General features: G+C 41.2%; 1 protein-coding gene and 1 non-coding gene across 9 annotated transcripts in view; both read right to left on the minus strand.

The window, feature by feature from the left end:
* Positions 1-6,311: 6,311 nt before the first annotated feature.
* LOC135169037 (sister chromatid cohesion protein DCC1) overlaps positions 6,312-19,988 on the minus strand; it is a 52,506-nt gene continuing 38,829 nt past the window's right edge. For 3 of the 8 annotated variants that reach the window (XM_064133708.1, XM_064133707.1, XM_064133710.1), the window contains one exon: positions 9,735-10,020. In XM_064133708.1, coding sequence (XP_063989778.1) covers positions 9,884-10,020 — 137 coding nt within the window. In that variant the 3' untranslated portion in view covers positions 9,735-9,883. Of the gene's footprint in view, positions 6,988-8,898; positions 9,052-9,153; positions 9,234-9,734; positions 10,021-14,850; positions 14,955-19,107; positions 19,217-19,988 lie in introns of those variants that run through there. The other 5 variants (XR_010300143.1, XM_064133709.1, XM_064133711.1 and 2 more) reach the window with 5 other exon arrangements.
* Positions 18,234-18,306, minus strand: Trnak-uuu (transfer RNA lysine (anticodon UUU)). The gene has a single exon. It is a non-coding gene; the product is annotated as a tRNA-Lys (tRNA).

A 19,988-nucleotide genomic window follows, 5' to 3' on the forward strand; every position in this document is an offset into this window, starting at 1 on the left:
TCCGGATGAGGGGAATTATTTCGATGGAAAATAATGGACTTTTCCCTGGCTATACTGTCAATAAAAATTGAATTTAAATCTGCTTTAAAATTTAGGGAAGGAAAAGTTCACTTACCAATTAATGGCTATAAATAGGGCTGAACAATATCATTGTTAAGAAGCAAATAATTGAATTTTATAGAATCGGAGGCGGGCAAGCGGGAAAAGTAAAAAACAAAGGATTCATCTGAAAGTTTATCCCTCATGTGAAAAACCGCTGGCAACGCGCAGAATATTCCCATCAAGATTATAGTTTAAATGCCCAATTTTCGTTGACATTTTCGCATTAAACCAAACGATAAGGGTAGCTGGAAAATTGCCATCTATAAATAAAACCTATAAACGTTTCATACGAAAAAGAGGTGAATAGGAGGCACTTTTGTCCCCACATCGAGTCTCCCGAGCACATCCTTTTCCGGTCTGAATATATACTGCGTATGCGTGCCAAGTGTACATGTCCCACCGTATTTCGTGATATGGCGCCTAATAATTTTCATGCGAGATAAGCAACGAATTTTCGTAAATTTTACCACCCTCTCATTCCTGCTCTTTGAGCAGTGTAACTCGAGTAAATTTGCCGAGTTCAGTGTCACGAGAGACTCGTGAAATTGAGTGTGTCACAATGTGCGATATTGCGGAGCACACGTGACGCTCGTAGGTAGAAATAACTTGTGCCCACGAAACCACTCACGTCGGTAAATCCACCAACGAGCGGAAACAATGAGCGCGCTTCTCGCTCAGAGCCCGCCGTACCGCGAATTATTTATAACGTGTGCGACGTGATCGCAGTGGCAGAGTGAATAGCATCTACAAAAGCACGTGCTTCTTCTTTAGTCCAATCTGTCGATGATGATTATTTATGAGAAAAAAGTATTTACAGAAGAGGTGATTGGTCTTGGATTTTTTTCAAGGAAAATTAACTTTCATGCAATTTAATTTCACACAATTTACAAAACGACAAATAATGCCGAGATTTTCGTAAATTTACAAGATCCACTCATCGCGATTCATGTGTTTAGCAAAGACCTCGACATGGCCAATAAATTTCTCTCTCCAACTTCACGTATTACGACGCGAGGATATTTCCTCCGTCTCGTCGCGCCAAATATTTCATCGTGAATACGTGCGCGGCATGAGTTGAGAAGTTTTTTGGATGCAAAAGATGGGATTAGAACGAGAGTGACTGGTGTGAGTGAGACAAATACAGTTGAAGGAAATGCCGAGAGCCAAAAGTCTGTCATATTTTTCAAACTCTCTTCTTCCTCCAACTTTTGTCTGTGACCACTGTGTTTTCTTCAGAGGAGAAATATGCTGTCCGAGGAGAAGTTTGTGATGCACAATTTGAATTTACCGTTACGGAAGTGATTTTTCAGGAAAATAACTGACATAAAATTGAACTAATCTCGATGTCACCGAGCTCCTTGGCTACCGAGAATAATCCCAACTTCTTCTGCCAAACTGAATTAAGAATAAATTTAATCTGAGATTAGAATGTAACCTTTTCGCATTTTGGAATAGCGCCATATATTCGTAATTTTTAAAAATGCCCTCATAAACCGCCACATTTTTGCAGACTCGACAGACACAATTTTTTCGTTCACGTACTATACACATCGGTTTCTATCGTTTAACGGATAACGCTAATTCCAGTGCTGCATTCAGTAGCACAAGTAGAGTCAAGCATACATATGTATATGTATATACACACCTCTGTGGCTTCTGCGCATGGATTTTAACATCCTCGGTTGTCCCTCACTCTAACATTCACGACCGGTTTTCTCATGTCTCATCGCATCTCACGCGAACGACTTATCATACTTCATTCAAAGCGTCTCGGAATTCTCATTTCATTAAAGAACTCTCTTACGACTTGAATTTCAATTTGAAAGTATAAAAAACAAGTGAGTCCTCGAGACATTCGGATGATGAAAAATTGAAGAATATTATCCATGAATCAGGATAATTGATCGATATCAATTTCTCAAAGGGGAATGAGGAAGTTAATGAGGCAAATGAAAATCCTTTTTAGGTGTATTTAATATTTATTCATGAATTTTATTTCTTAACGCTCGAATGAAATAACGATTAATTATGGGATTTAAAACACAGGCTTCCTTTTTACGATACGAGAAATGATTTATAGTGGAGGCATAAATATTCCATTGATTACGATAAGTTATTTCGAAGCGAAATTGAGATGGTGATGTTTTTGTAATTATTGGAAAGGAGATAAGTTGTTTATATTCCCTGAATTCCTGAGGTGCGTCTCATCGCTCACTTCTGTGAGACTCATTAATTAGAGAAAATGGACTTTATCTTTCCAAATTCCATCGACTTTCTAATCAGAGAACAATCTTTATTCAGCAAGATCAATATTACTTTCAATTTTTCTGTGAAATTGTACTTTCTCTGCATAACAATGAAAATTCAAGAAATTAAAAGGGTGGGACCTACCCTTATTTCTATCCATAAACATGATAAACGCTCACTCTGGCCAAATTATTAAATGTTGATGCCTCGTCGGCCGCCTGCAGATGCAATACTACCCTCATAACTATCAATCGTTATCCTTAAAATGAATAAATTGCTATTGTGTGGAAGAAATAGCGATTCCTTAGTTTTCTTCTTTTTCCCCGCATATTTATGAATAATAACTTCCCCATCGGCTGTTGGGTCATCGCCTCATCCTCTCCCACGTCAACATCGTTACAAAGCCTCGGAGAGGAACTCCTCGCGAGCTCGCGCGAGCCCAACTTATTCACATAATCGTTCCTGGGGTAAATTTCTACTTAACAAGGTTCGTTACTTGCCAACCGCTGTGCATTGAAATACCGGCATTTGGGGCCATTAAAGTGGCGTCGATTATGCGATGAACGAGAATGCCGGTGCGGAAGCAAGGAAGGGGTGGACTGGGTAATTGCGATACGATGGTAATTGAGCGGTGTCGTTACGCTATACATATACATCCAGGATAGGGTGAATATGAAGGAAGTAGGATCGCTGTGTAATAAAAAATATTCCTAGAAGACGCGAACCTTTGTTTTTCCACATTTCTGTAGTTAACGAAAGTTATCAATATTATAATTAATCAATTATTCATTCACTTGAATTAAAATTTTTTTATTCCAATGAAAATGTGAGCTAAGAATATTCTTGACAAGTGCACTAAATAGCAAATCAATAAATTTTATTGCACAAATCAGTCTCATGAGCAATTACTACTGTATTAATTTTTATCTATCTATACAACTACTTGTTCTATTTATTATTTGTTCATTTGACATATTTTTTGCATAATTACGGTAAACTAAATTGTTTTTTTTCCCTTTTCATAATATCATTTACAGTGACGCACAATAAATCAGATAAAGCTGCAAGTTTTATGTACGCAAAACCCAGTCATCCTTTCTATATTCCAACCTTTATTATCAACAATAAAGAGTGTCCCATAATTCATAGTCCATCGGTACAGGTATCTGTATCTACTTAACGAGCGACTCGACAGGCCTAATCGGCCGCTAATCGTGGCCCCGGCGTTTACGAGCAACTCGCCCAGCGCTCCTTGACAGGTATATCAGTCGTAATTCTTCAAGATAACGGTGACGAAAATGGCGGGGCCGAGGGAGAAAGAAAAACTGTGGAGTCTGGTATGGAGACAAAAATTGTAATCGATAATAATTACCACCGGTATGGTTTCAATGTGGAGCTACCATTTTGAATAGGCGATTAAGAATTATGTAGCAGAAAAATTCTACCTCAAATAACGATTCATTTTTTTATTGAAAACATTGAATTTTTTTAATGTTCAAAATACCTTTTTTTTCATCACTGGAAAAATATCTCGTGTCGTTTCCAAATAATTTGTTTTGAATTGTTCGGCCACCCCTCCATAAATAAACGAAAATCTATAGAATTTCCCTGGCCCTCGCTATCCCCCCCAAATCCCTTGCTCGAAACAACCGAAGTTAATCTCCTCACCGTCTTTAAATCCATCGGACGTTTAAGTCTCCCTCCCCCGTCCCATTGAAAATAATTCACATGTTGGATAATCCTCGGCCGCATCAACGACGTGCAACTTAAGCGGATCAAAGGCAACTCTCCCGACATCACCGAGACACATGCGAAATATACAACATCCCCTTCCTAATACCTTTCATCTCCGCCTTGATTTAATCGCCAGTAAAAAGAATTTATTGACCTCCATGCAACCGGCGCATCCTCCCGGAGCCATCAACATGTTAAAATAGAAAATATTCATTTTATTGCCATCATTACAAAAATCCGTTGGGATGAAGACCAGAAGCACTTTGTCCCTCTTTTTACTCCACACCCTTCCTCCATCCCTAGCCCATTCATTTTATTTTTCGCGTTTCACCGATTATATATTTCGTATGCGATCATTTCGACTGTCGCCCGGAGGGCCCGCGAGTCATTCCTGTTGCGTCTTGAAAATATCCTACCTTGTCACTTTATTGCCACAAATTTGCATATGATTATACCGTCCTCAAACGTATAATCGTCCAACTTTTTGCCATCAATTCAGTCTGAGCATTTTACCTCAACTCGTAACAGCAATCTTCCCTCTCCTCCATTCGCCCCTCACGTCATCCCACGTGTGGGAACTAATGGACATCGTTCACATTGATCAAGACAGCAGATACGATACGAAAATGGGCCTATTTCGGTCTCCATAAAATGGCCGATGAATGAAGAAGCTTGTAAATAACTGTTGAAAATTTCACCACGAGAAAAGAAATTAGCTTCTCTCATCTCTTACCAGTCGTTGGTATTTTATTAGTCACTTAATGCAATTTAATGAGTGTTTCTGAATGGCATTTAACTGATATCTTGATAGGGGGGTACAATTTCTAACAATTTGGAGGGACGAGTGAAAATTACAAGACAGTTGGGGCATTAGGATACACGCATGAATGGAGTGAAAAATAATGAAAAAAATAATAATAAAAGAGATAACATATTGGCCGCTGGAGGTAGTAGAAGCGCTTACACACCAGACTCTTATCGACTTGGGGCAGACGGGTGGGTTGCAGGCAGGAAAACCGTTGCCTAGCGCTCTCCCGCTGTATGGCAGGCAGATTTACGAGGACCGCTCGGATAGCGAATGATAAACGCCCGACGAGATAGCTTTATTTATTTGCACGATGCTACGCTCTCACATATACGGTATAGGGGGTATTCTAGTACTCCCCACCAACGGCTTTGACTACCTCCGCCTTCGGCTACTCCAGCGTACTCTGGCGGAGGCGTCTCTTTCTAGGTGGGTCGCGAACTGACGACTCTCACAACTGCATCTGCAGTGGATAATTTTTATTAAATAGCGAATCCGAATACCCTCTATAAGTTTAATAATAGGACGTTTCAATTCTTTAAATAAAAAAAATACAACAATATGAAATAATTTCTCAGCCATCACAACCAAAGCCTCAAAATTCTATTCAACACTGACATCGATTTCTCCCAAAATTTACAGCACAGTAATCGCCCATTCGAATACCAAAGAACCATCATAATTCCCAATGCCAATGTTCCTCATTACAATTTCAGCCCTCACCCATAACGATCATCATAATAGAGCGAGACATAGTTTCGAAGAATTCTCTGCACAACAGTAGCAATAAAGATATAATTATAAGGCGTGTGTTGTGCTCATTATTCCTCTTTCATTTCTCCGACGTCACGACTTCCGGGCACTAAAATTGTCCGATCATTACGAAAAAAAAATTACAAGGCGATAGAAATCATTCCTTGTCGTAAACATTTGTGAAAAATATAATTCAGATAGTCATCAGTAACATTAGAACGACTCATCAGCGCTACCTAATAACACAGCTACCCTCCACATCCCAATGTTCAATTACCAATGAAAGCACAAGTAATGACCACCTGTCACACCTCGGTAAGCACAACAGCCAACATTCCCCGAATTTCATAAATTCAGAAACTTATTTGTACATCAGACGCTGTTCCACCTAATCATTACCATGTTTTTCACGTTTCACGAGGTGCCGTCCCATGATCTTGGCTGCATTAGATCGTTGTCTACATTCAAATCACCGAGCGACTGTTAAAGATTTATGATATGAAAATAAATTCATGAAGCAATTTGAGAATAAAATATCTATACCGGACAGCCTCTAGAAAATAAGAAAGACACAAGAAGGAAGTTTTTTAATAAAAATTGTAGTAGGAGTATTGAAGAAAAAACATAACAATCCATCTATTGTGAAAAATATTTATAACAAATCTTCGCTAGCCCAAACTTTAGCTACACGTGGTCCCATAGTTACCGAGATAAATCTCCATGCATGCATACACACAACTTCGTATAATTTCATCTCATAATCACAAATTAATATTCTCGCCCCTCCGCTCCATCGGCATGACGGCGGTCCCCCGGTATGAGGAGATGCTGTTCGAGGTACAGCTACTTTGCCTTCCTCAACTCCCTAGGCTATCGCTCGATTTCTCTCCTGGTCCAATAATCTCGGTCTAAAATTATCACAGCACGGGTGCGAGTTGCGTCGTTAAGCCCACGCTAATCCCTCGGCTATCTGTTGCTTCTGGAAAACCCTCAGCCTCGATGTAGATGTGAGTTGAGTACAATGTGCATGGGTCAGTTGATAGAAAGTTTAGCCTCACGCAGGCCTTGGGTAATTGTTCTGTGGTGGCTAATAATTAACCATCGTTAACGCTGATTAGATACTGAGAAATAAATGAGCGAGTGCGCTTGCAACGGATACCTGTCTGTCGGTTGTTAATGCTTATTACGATACATATTTTTGATAAGTAATATTAGAAACCCCAGTCATTCCCACACGTCTCTTGAGATTTATACGTGACACTTTGATTTTTTTTAAGGACCAATGGCGACTGGACACTGTCTCGCTGAGATGTCAGGCTAATGGCTGCGTAGCAGATAGACCGTCTCTGAAACATAAATGGATGCGCAACCATGGAAAGTTAGTTATTTAGTTAGTTTATATGTATATTGCATGACGGCTCTTCGGAATAATTTTTTACGCTTCTTTGGTTAAGAATTTTAACGTCAATAACCAACCCAATAATCCAATTGAGAACTTGAGAAAGGGTAGATTCTGCAATGTAACAAGACTGTCCTTTAAATATTGCTACCTTCCACCACAGGTTAATGTCAACTGAAGAATACCGCATAGTTCCTCCTCAATTACATAAAAACAAATTCCCCAACATATTAAGAAAAATATAGTGCATCTGGCGACTCTGAGTTGAACCTGTGTGATATCACGCTGGTGTGAGTTTTGGTGACAGACATCCCGCGGGGTGTCTGACAGCCCAGGGATGAAACGACGACGACTAGGCGGCGAGGTCGACGTTAAGTGCCGGATTACGTCACCTAGCAAGACGATCCTGTCGCCTTGACGAAGTGTGCCTCGGGGGACTGCTGTTGGACGTCCCGTGGCGTTTTGGTGTGACAAAACAGAAAAGAAAAACAGTAATGGAGATGAGAAAAAACGAGATGGCGAAACTGGCGGAAAGAGAAAAGTCGGAGAAGAGAGAGTTGTAAAAAATATGCATGCCTCGCTGAATTTTTTTTTCTCAACCAAGGAGACAACCTTAATGATTAGAGTGAACAATATATCGCAGCTTGCGCTTGGAAACCAAGAGCGTCGGTAACTCCTGGGAGAGGGAGAGATGTCACAGTGAAAATAGATTTTCAGATAATCTGAGATAGTAGGCCTGCATTTGGGCTCGTAAAACTTGACGCTCGGAGCCGAGCTGACGATCTCTATCTCGTGTTATGTTGCACGAGATGAAAAGGGAGGATTCATGAATTTGATGTATACGGTTTTCAGGATGTGTATACTTTGCCACCGAGTTTTGTCGCACAATTTAAAGTGGAGATTCACGAGTGCGCAAAGAGGGAGAACGACATTTCCGTAGGGGTTATATATTCTGTTCTTCAAACAGAGACACTTGCTACGAATACATTGTTCAAGTCGTTAATGTCTGGTTATACCCAGTGTGGGCTGACAATGAGGAAGAGGGTGCTGGTGGTTTTCCAACCATATAGCTCACAGCAATTCCGTCGTACAGACGATTGCAGCTATGTTACAAGCAATGGTTTTATGCTGGGCACTCGGTGCGAATATCAAGTCGGTTCAACAGCTGCGGTGTTTGAATATTTTTCAGGAAAAACCTCATAAAATTTCGACAAAACAAACAGTGTTTGAAAGTGTTTCGGGAATCGCTTGCAAATAAACATTGAGCGGTCTTTTTCGTTTGAAGTTCCGAGTTTTATGGATTGGGATGAACTTAGCACACTGCATCTTTTTGGGATAGTTGGAGAATAGGATCTTCAATGAAAAAGGGGGAGTGATCAAACACAAATTAGTTGATGACTGTCCTCGATTATCATAAGCTTTGGAGCCAAAGTGAAAAACGTCAAATATATATGTCGAATATCATTCGTTCTTTAATCGCGATCAAATTTCTCATATTGAAATTAGCAGACAAGCAGAGTGGCACGCAAGATTGGCCCTTACCACCCCCTACTTATCACGTGCAACCTGCCAGCCAGTATATACGTTTCTCCTTGACGAGTGAATCTCTATACCCCACTCGTGTGGGCGAGAGAGAAGCGACGCGTGACAGCCGTGACGAAGGTTTCTGACACGTACCTTTTCTTATTCACATATACAGTCCCGAAGGTCCCCCATAATGTCATGTTTCAAAGGTTTACGATTATCCTTGGATATCCAAACTTCTCACTCGATATGCCATGAGCTGGCTGTATATCATAGCTGCTGTTTGGATGCCCCTTTCCGATCGAAAAAGGAAAGGCATCATAAACAACGATACGGTTTATCATTCGTGTACGGATGAAAAATCGAGTGATGCTTGGTGAGACTGATGGAGTAGACTAATAAACATCCGATTTTACATATGAAGGGCCATCACAGTCAGTAGCACTGGTAATTGTCCCTGAAATCCTCACTCAGACATGACGGTTAGCTGCAACAATATATTGGCTCTCACATATTCTTTTCTTTGAAACGTCAAGCCAGGTGAATGAAAAACTTTATTATATGGTTTTATATTTGTCACATTACTTACGTTTCCTTTATCAGTTATGACGACGTTGATACCGAGGATGAAAGGACAATCATGGCCATATGGAATTATGGATTACGTCCCTAGTTAGCGTCAAGAGAGGGCCGTTGTTAGTGTTACCAGAAAACCGGTCCGTTGGGAGCGATACGTTATTACATTAAGTGGCCATCACAAATTTGACCCTAATTGCGGTGAGTGATGAATGATGTACAAACCGCTCTTTTATCTTCCCTTGTGATTTGTATTTTGACTGACGACAGAGAACCTGTCACTTTCGTCTCTCAATATATTCTACTCTGTCTTTCATCCGGTTTCGGTTATTCTTAACTGTTGAGGATTGTTATTTGGAATTTGTATTAAAGCATGACTGTGATTTGAACGAGAAATTGAGTGAGTGGATTATGCTCATCATTAAAAATCCTTCGGTTGTTGGCGTTCTAATGGTGAGAATTACTTGGTAATTTTCACATTTATAACGGGAATCATTCATTCAGACTTTTTATCCTGTGTTAGCTGATGGTGGCTTGAAAAATTGGATAGCCTCGAAAGTTTCTAATTGACGATGTCTTCATGAAAATTACAAGACCAAATACATCAAGACAAACTCCAATAATTGAGCGATTTTGACTCGAAAAAACAACTTCATCACTCAAAACAAATGCTCAAGAGTGAGCAATACTCAAGGATGTAATTAAAATCACTGTACGAACGGCCAAGTATAATCCCAGGAACTCTAGCGATGTGAAGATTGGCGGTTGGGACCGCTCAACTCGTCAAATGTAGGCATGCGGGATCCTCTCGTGCGGCAAGTGCCTTCAGTATCCCCAGGGTGAAGTGAAGCAGTTGAAATTAAGTTTAGCGACGTTATCCCTAGAAGACAAGGAGTTTAAAGTGTACAGCAGGGGCTTCGGGTAGAAATGTTTGAGATAAAGTGAGATGAAAATGCGCGTGTGAGGAGCAAGTGAATGTCTTGGGAGATCAAAGGAACATACACCGCGGCACTGCAGAAATAATGGGGGAAGGGGAAGAGTGAAAGAGGAGTTGAGTGACGGAAGCCAGCTGGCGGAAGATGCCTTGTGCATCTCTTTCTCACCCTCATGATTGAAGTGAAATGCCCGACTTTATATATCCACAGAGAGCCACCCATTCTCTTCTACTGCTGACATTTCAGAAATTGGTTTCACGCCCCATCGCGTCGGTCACGCTGCGTTACCACATTTCTGAGATGTGCATTTTACATGTTAAAACAGCATCAGTCGTATTATAATGTGAAAACAAGAAATTAAATAAATATTTTGTGAGGAAAAAGAGAGAGGAATGATGCTTTCTACTAAAGAGTGAGACAAGTAAAAAGAATTTTTATCCTACGCTAGGAGACATCATTTGTAACACTGTATTCGGGATCCCCAAGTGCTACTCTTTTGTTCATTCCGGCGGGATGAATGTCCCTAATATAGGGCGAAAATAATTGCGCGACGGCTCAATAAGATTTCCAGTGTTTCCGAAAATTATCCAAATTTTTCCCACACATTTCTATGCAATCCTCCGGAAAATTGACACACTGATAAATTATCCAATACTCTTTCTCTCTCTCTCTCTCTCTCTCTCTCTCTCTCTCTCTCTCTCCGCGGGTTTTTTTTTTGGAAAATACAATATGCGGGTTCGTCAGGAAAGTGGAATGTTATTGATTGTTGATTGAATAAACATGATTTTTGAAATGTGAATTTTTAAGAGGCCCTCATCGAATAAACGATACACGAATATCAATCGAGCATGAGATACATAATGCAGGAGGTATTGTGAACAGGAGATATACTTTGACTCCACCTACCTGAATACAATACGTCCTACCGATGCATTCCTATTGTTACCTTGGAAAATAATACCCTGGGGGAAAATACAGTGCCACCAGCATCGATGCCACGGTTTTTTTTATTTCTTTATTTGTCTCGAGGGGAGATGAGGTATTATGGGACTCACACCCGAGGCTTTGGAGCATCAATGTGCTCATCATTGCAATAGATATTATTCTTGCCATTGTGACTATTTCGTGTTTTCAGGCATTGATTAATTACTGAATTTTTAATAATAGTTTTGCTTTATGGAGAAAAAAAATAACTACACTTATTCCATAATGATGGCAAAAGAATGTCGGCACAATTATGAAATAAATGATCTGTTAAAACTTTGAAACGGACAATTTTTCTACTGGACACAGTTTTAAACATCGAGAATCACTCGAATTGAGGGACTCGGACAGTTGAAAAATGGCCACGGTGGACCACAATATCTCTAGGAAAGCTATCAACTCCTCAACAAAACCCCCACTACTGTCGGAAAACTTGAAAGTAGGTAAACGGCAAGTTGCACCTTTACAAACCAAGACAAACCACAGAAATCCAATTTGTATATATACCCGCCGAGTTGAATTGCTCCCCGGAGCATTTTCATTATAACCATTTCGTTCATACCGCCTGAGTATGCTTTTGCAAATGTCCCCGTGGGGCAGGTAAGCCGGTAGAGAAGTTGAGAAACCTTTTTCAAAAGCATCCCCCGATAATCTTCCGAATTTCCACTATTGTTTTCAGCCAGAATATTTTCCGTTCCGTTCGGAAAACTGCTGCACGATTACTCCCTAAATGCCCCCTGAATATCCGCAAAGCCATGAGCCGCAAACAAGACGCGAGAAAAAAACAATTTGTTTTCATTTCCAAAAAATTAAAGGCTAACCCCGTTCCATTTTTTGTGAGAGAAATCAAGTCGTGTTAGGGTTGAATTTCGCAACCGGGACAGAGCGTTTCTCGCGTTTGAGGTACCCTTGAATGCCAGCAAGGCTGTGAAGTGAGGAATAACGCGAAGAAAACACCATTTTTTTCTCTCACAAAAAAATTGAAGGCTAATCCTTTTCGGAAAACTTTGCAATTTTTTCCGCACCGTTCTCATTGAGCTGATCTGTTTAGCGACCATCCCTCGATCTTCTTTTATCTCCCTTCCTAATTTCTTACTTCACGAGTAGAGGTAAATTCAGAACTAGCGCTTAGTCAAGCGCATGGCGAAATCCGATGCTGGTACCAGTGTATCATCGGCTTCACTGAATTTTGACAGGCGATATAAGTTGAGTGACGTGACGGCGAGAAGAAAAGGCGATAGAGATCCCTATGAGAATACAGTGAAGAGGCCCAAAATGACAGCTCTGTCATATAATATTCTACGGTAAACGCTCGACAGCTCACCTCTAATACCGTCTACGATCTTAGTGCTGTAAGTACCCCACCGGGATTCGTAATCCCTGGATTAAACTTATGAGTTGTTTGACTGTCGTTAGTGTCGACATGGTGGGCTAATCATCTGCCATTGTCAGGTAACGGATCCGTGCCTCTCACTTTTGCCGGCAATTTTTTTTCTCTGATGGAATGTGCTCCGGACGATTTTCAAAGGTTGTGGAAACACTTCGGCACGGGTGGGAATCCATTAGGTGATTTTCAACGTTAGTTTCGTGCAGTAGGGTAATTGCATTTTCCGTTGATATATTCTCCGCTATTACTAGGATAGTTTCGATTATTTTCACTTATGGAAAAACGTACCGCCGAAATCTCGGAAACCTTCCGAAAAGACATGATAGTTTTAACAACAAAATATTTTGAGAACTGCCAGCCGAATGGGATCCCCTCGGTGTTTAAAGTTGCGAATGCTGTCTGGACCCACGCTGTGTCGTTATTTATGTCGGCCGCCTCGAGGGCCAGTCTTACTCTCTCCTCTTCCCGGAGAGCCCGATCGCCGGCGACTTTGTACATATCTCCTTTATGGGACTGGGATTGCGATACAGACAGTCAGATATCATTATATTATATAGCTCCGCGCTAAGGGTAGTTTATCAACCGAGAAGCTATGAAGTAAACGCTGAAGTGCCTCTTTCCCTCCTCTCCCTCTATCTCTCGCGATTCACGATACATTCTACTGAATTTATATGAAGATATGCCATCCAGCGGCATTGAAGCTCGAGGTACAGAGAATGGAGTTGGGAATCCCTTTATTCCGAATATCATAACGAAATAAAAATGCTTGAGGGGCGGTGCGAGCCTTTGCAATTAAACTGACACGAACGGGGGCTAATAAATTTCAAGTTCAAGACTCAAAACGAGTCTTGTAACTCTATCGAGAGAATTGCTACGACCACGCCTCACCGACGCTGCGGCGTAACCGTTGGGCCCTTAACTTTCCTGCCCTCCAGCTTATCGAGCAAAATAGACTGCAGAGATCAATGGGACTTGGTAAGTTGTATGAAAAGAATACTCAATATTGAAAGGTGACGTTGATTTTTTTTCATTGGACTTGTATCACGAAATTAACTCATCACCTCTCAAATCCGGCCTCGAGCCCCTTGTAAAAATAAACTCGAGTAGCCAGACATGATGAAATGGATCTTTATTACGATAAAGTCCTCCGTGGGTCATGGTATTCCACAGATTTCCATTTCAAGTATCATATCTGAATACCGTATAGAGTCGGGCGCACGATTACGCGAGTGAATATATTTTCTGTGGTTTTGGGGTTATGGCGTGCACACTCTTCGCGAGCAACCGGTTTTTCCCGCCGTGTCAAGATGGCCGACGTGGAACGCGCGAGTATCCGAGAGGACGGGAGCGAGCGAGAGAAAGAGAGAGAGAGACAGAGAGAAAGAGAAATCCCAGACACAAACAGCCAGGGTGGGCACGAAGCGATCATAACTCAGGTGGCCGCGGACAAGCAGCGCTTGTTCCGTGCATTCGTAACACGGAACACACACGTTCGCCGACGTTGCGCCGCACGACAAGCCATCCTTGCTCGGACACACATCGCATCCCCATGTACATTTTGCTTTATTTTGACCTCCTCTTTATCCAACGATCCTTTATACCTGGCGCGTTGTCCTTTATTCGTCGTTTTTTACATTCACCGGTTGTTAGCTTCTTTTTTTTTAGCCGCTTTTGTTTGAGATATAATACGTGAGGAAGCTTGCACGAATGGTGGCGAGGTGGCGCGGCACAATGAGCGAGAGGAGTCAACGCGCACGCGCTATACGGGCTTCTTTCGAGATCCCCCGTTCTCCCTCCCGCTAACAAATGAAGACTTTAAATAATTTAGTCAGTCGTTATAAATCAAAAGACAGGAGGTTGGAGTTACTGCAACGCAGCAGACGTTAATCGATATGTGCCCCGTGGGGCCCCACGGTTTGTGTGAAGTTATAAATTTGTTAATATAATGTTGTCATGAATCACAAGACAATAACCCACGAAATGCGGGCGTTTGTAATGCTCTGACAGAGATAACTCTGACGTTAAAGGGGATGATTGATGTTTCTGTACTGCTGTAGGGGTAAAAAAATACTTTCACAAATGCTGTTGTGAATTATTGCACAACTGGTCGTTAATAGATTGTTGCTGACTCGAGATAAGAGCTTAAGATGGTGGTATACGATGACGACAGGGATATTTCATTTTACAGTGGCATGACGCGAAATAGGAAGATGTTTTAATAGCGGCTGAACGTCCGAAATTTTTTTCTCAATTCAATGTCATCTTTAACTCAATGGGTACTTCAAGTTCCTGTCCCTATCATATTCTCGTTAGAATTCATCTATCTATCCATTTAACGAACTATATTTTATTCTGACTATATTTTAAATTCATGTCAATCAGATAGCTGAAGTGAACAACTCCAGCTCTCTCTCTGATATTCAGTTCCTCATGTCGTGATGTGTTTCAATATCAAAAACTCATTCGTTGAATCTCCGCCGCAGATTGTCATTGATGTGTACGATAAATCTGCAGACAGATAACAAAATGATCAATAAAAGCCTAAACGAAATGGCGTATAAACACGAAATGCCATGCTTGTCCATTTTCCAGTGGGAGAAAAATGGTGTGAGTCTAACCAATGGCTATGGACAATCCATTTGTTGTGCGCTTGGGGGTGAGCGTGAGTAGGTGTCGTCAATTGGGTGGTGACGCGAGGATAGAAAGACAGGGCAACCCGCCGAGCCGATTGTTTCGTTTATTGGCAATAAAGTCGTCGTAGGAGAATAGAAAGAGGAGGATTGAATCTAAGACAGGAAAAGAAACGGCTGGTGTGGAATGTGTGCTTCGTGCATGGGTTTTAGCTTCCCTTCTCTGATAATATTACTATCCCTTCTCCGATCCACTCGACGACCTTTGCTGATGCAGCTCCACCACCCTCCCACATTTGGTCCTTCGTAACACACGTATATTGCTTATATCGCGTTAAGATACGTATATGTACGACAAAAGAACGATCCACATTCCGGTTGGCCATAGTACGAGCCATAGACATTGGATGGTCGTCATAAATTAGGTTTTATGAGAGAGATAAAATGCGCGTTATTATCTAAACGGCGAACGACGTCGCGGAGATGCTGGAACTCCCCCTTTTCCGCGACCATTGCTCGGCCATGTTGTTCCTTAAATGCGATGGAATTCCAACCCCATCTATGGGCATAAATATTGATTCAACTATCTTTTCTCTTTGCGGTGAGGGACATAAGACTTCAGACGTTATAAGGGGAATGAGCAATGGTAATATTTTTGATAGATCTGATGGGTGAAAATGGGGGAATCGCCTGGGTATTTTACTATCTATCTCATTGACTACTGCCTCCAAGAGATGGAAGTAATGTGTAGGAAATTATAGGTTATGTCCGGTTAAGTCCGAAACGATGCGTTCTTGACTGGCATAATGTGAACGTTCGTGGTTACGACCATAATAGTAGGATAACGTGGGGCTGTTTGACGTACGCGAGAGGCTAGAATTGTCAGGCAATATCAATAAACATTTATCACCAGCTTCGGATGCTTTGTGAGGTCATTTCGATTCCAAGGGGGGCATTAAGCATCGTTAAAATTTCATTACACAAGCCTTACTCCGATTATCATTCATTATACGGTTGAGAAATGATAGGGAGGAGGGAAGTTGTCAGGTTATGACCGATGGATGATCGACATACAGCCGAAGACGGGTGTAGGATGCAGCTTAATATGTATCCCATGAGTAGAGGAAACTGGGGATTCAGGGGCATCTATTTTACCTTTATTTTGCCATGATCAAATTATTTCCATTTTTTGCTAAAGCACCCCGTTGCACGACGGCCCTCTACAATCACCTGCAGGTGGTTTCTATATCATTTACAGTTCCAAAAAGGGCATTAAAGATCGTTAGAATTTAATTACGCACGGCTTCTCGCCATTATCATTCTTGTCATTGCTTATTTGAGGAAATGACAAAAAGGCAGGAAATGATGAGATCATAGTGGGTAAATAATCTTCACCCCAGCGGGAGACATTTGTAAACGGCACCTACATTTCCCATACTAATCCATTCTCCCAGGCTGAATTCTATCCTTGAAAAAAAATAATAATGAGTTCTCAGTAACAAATAAAGTTCCTCCGCTTCCCTATAATTATGGAAATTCACAGAGGAGAGCGATATAACCTCTCTATCTTACAATGCGGGGCTCGGCTGAACCCACCATTGGAATATCTTAATATACCTACACGTTAGCATGCTAGCCGTACATCGTAAACCCTAATGGGTTGCGTTTAGAAATGTTATACGCTTCTCTCACGCGTGACAACCCCCCTCAGTTACAACCATGCAAATTATTTTACCTCGATAACTCGCACAAATGTGGATGACGTATTAACACGGCAGGTCGGACGGAAATTGTTCAACAAAGTTTCACGTCATGGGGGGTAAAACGGAGATTTACAGTCCTTGTTTAGAAAATAAACATTGGAAATGGGTAATTTTGAATGTAAAACCAAGAAGACACAAGGTCGTGAAAAAATCGGTAGTACGATCAACCAGGGTGTGAGAGCTTTATTCGCGTTGTATTTTTATAGAATACCCCATATATTACATCGATTTATAGAAGTGAAGTTTATACGTTTTAAGCGTGTCCTCGTGTAACTTGTTCTGGAAAAGGAGGGATAGTATTCGAAATTGGTATTTCGCCGCGAGCAGTAGAAAATCTTTTCGACGTCATCAGCCATAACTCCGAGCATTGGCCAATACAGTGGATGAATACAACAATACACCATTGATTGTTTGATAATATTTGTGCATGTTTGTGTAGAGTGAATGCTTCAACATCTATCCAAACGGTACTAGTTTTACTCTGTTCATTGGTTCCAGTCGCTTCTGCGCGGTCTCAGTAACTCAATCGGTATCTGACCGACACACCGGCGATAACTGTAAACAGGATCATTACTTTTACCAAAACGATACCGATGCCCGTGTTATCTGTGAACGCGACCGCGAGACCGTATACTGGGACCATAAATTTCAGCCGGTTGGGGCTGATTTTCGTTCTCCGTTTGTTCAAACGGAAATGGAATAACATGTACTCACTCCATGGTCGCGTCGTGAAAACGATTTTGTGTCACCCCGGGCTTCAATGTGGGATATAACATTGTTTTTCAATGGCCCACCCGTCGACACAACGGAGAATTTATCAGCCAGATGCAAAATCCGGGGAATTCTCTCGATGCATTCAAAACCGGTAAAAAGAGAGATAATTTTTATAGGTGAGTGGTGTTTGGTATGTTTACAATGAAATCAGAGACTCAGAGAATTTGAAATGCTGTTGTCGCGGAGATAAGAAGAAATTTATTTTTATTGAGATCTTTTTTACACCAAAAAAATTATCGCTCGAGATTTTGCATTCTTTACTTGTCATTTTTATTCATCTTGAGAACGCGCGAACGACACGCGCTACAATTTTACCTCACATGAGCTTTTAGCTGATACCGTTTTTACGACAACGCGATGGCTATTACATTTTTTTTATTCTAAAAAAAAAATACACCTGAGTGAAAACAATAATTGATGCGGATTTTTTTTTTAAGATTCTTTGCAAAAAGTATTTACGCAAGCTCACGTTGGGATTCGGCTAAAATTAAGCTTGCACCACCGACCCTGTATAATAAGCATTTTGCAGGGTTGTTTGACGTCGTCCATAACTACACTAGACCTCGATCTGTTGTCCACTCCTAATTAGATCATAGTAATTTTATAAAAAATAAAATATTCGCTCAAACAGGGACTTGAACCCTGGACCCTCAGATTAAAAGTCTGATGCTCTACCGACTGAGCTACTCAAGCTTTTGGTTATTATTCCTCGGTCCATTTCACTCCAAAAAGTGAAGTTATTTAATTGGTTACTTGCAATGTATCTTATCCTTATCATTAATGAATCATCTCCTGTTTTATGTGTACTCTTCGTTTATTGAAGATAGCTGTTCAGTGGCTCTTAAATAGCTAATTTTTCATTTTATTTATATTTTTTGTCATTAACAATGTTTAATTTTTATTTCATTCATCTTTAGAGATTAATGACACTTAATGCCATTGATCGAATAATCTAAGCCCCCGAGACACGATACGCAGATGATGCAATTAGTACGTTATGTCATCAAGCGATAAAACTATTATCGGACGCGGTGGGGTCATAATTGGAGTGGGAGGTGATTACAATCACACTTATCGACCCAATACACATTTTCTCCGTCAATTCAGAATGCCCTCATCCATATCCATATTGTATCCTACCTAACGAATGACAAAGTTCCTTATTCCCCTAAGCTCATTGGGCTGACGGCAACTAGATGAGGCACTGTGGCTCAGCATTAGTTGCACTTTCATCCCACCTAACGCAGAATCCACTGATGTAAATTGATGCGCCATGCAAAGCCTGTTTTCCTTGTCGACACTCTTTAGATAGGGCACAGAGAGACTGCCGTGTTTGAAGGATCGGTTTACTTTGCTGTATCTTACCGATCCTTGTCATACTGACAACGAAGACTAGCCTGAATAGTTTCTTCGAACGCCGGCATGTGTCAAAATCGGACCCTTCAAGATCCCATCCATTCAGAAAAAAAAAGTATTATCCTTACGATTTCTTACCTGCCAACTGCCTAGATGATTCTCTCGCCTTGTTTTTTCGTCTTTTCATCGTCCACTTGAAGAGTCGTAGACATCGGATAGGGGATAATCCAAAACGTTTCTTTTCGGCCTAAGGAAAAATAATAGGAAAAAATATTAACTGTCACAATGTAAAACTCGAGCATAACCAAATGAAACGTATTTGTCGAGGATGAAAGACGTGTTGCATTCAAAGACATCGGGGTAAAGACCAGCTGTCGCAGTTAAGGACTCGGGACCATCAGCAGCCGATGAAACGAATGTCTCATTAGATGACCGCACGTGAAACTGTCCTCCATCGTATGTCTAGCTAGTTTCTTTCTCCTCTGAATGTCGCCGTTCATTTCCTGTGGACTCGTCTACGTAATGTCATCCAGGTGTGCTATTGCCCTCGGGGGTATAGCCCAGCGTGGTGCAGTTTTAGCATTTTGACCGCCTACATGTACGCCCACTAGTCGGCATTCGACAATACAACTCACAAAACTGATGACTAATGACTGTGGCTAATGCCACAGTATAAAATTGAATTTTTGGGCGTGGAACAGAGCGCCAAAGTCAAACCTCCAGTTTTCCAAATGATGATCATCATCATAATTATGCGGTTCCCAGGGTGGGCGGATAATTTTGCCATTGTGAAAGGAAAATGTTGGTGAATGAAGCCGGCAGTTTTGCTTAGGACTTATTGTCACCCGTTGGCTACAGCTTTAGCCAACAGGACACCAGAGAGTTCTCCTCCCCTTAGTGAGTTTTTCGAGGGATTTTGAATTGTACAACGATGATTGCTGGGCGGATGCGAGAATGCCTCGTAAATTTATCCGTCTACAGCGGAAACCATTTACCGTATTCTTGGAGAAATGGACTCT

This window comes from Diachasmimorpha longicaudata, chromosome 14, assembly GCF_034640455.1.
Source record: "Diachasmimorpha longicaudata isolate KC_UGA_2023 chromosome 14, iyDiaLong2, whole genome shotgun sequence".
In the NCBI taxonomy this organism is placed as follows: domain Eukaryota; kingdom Metazoa; phylum Arthropoda; class Insecta; order Hymenoptera; family Braconidae; genus Diachasmimorpha; species Diachasmimorpha longicaudata.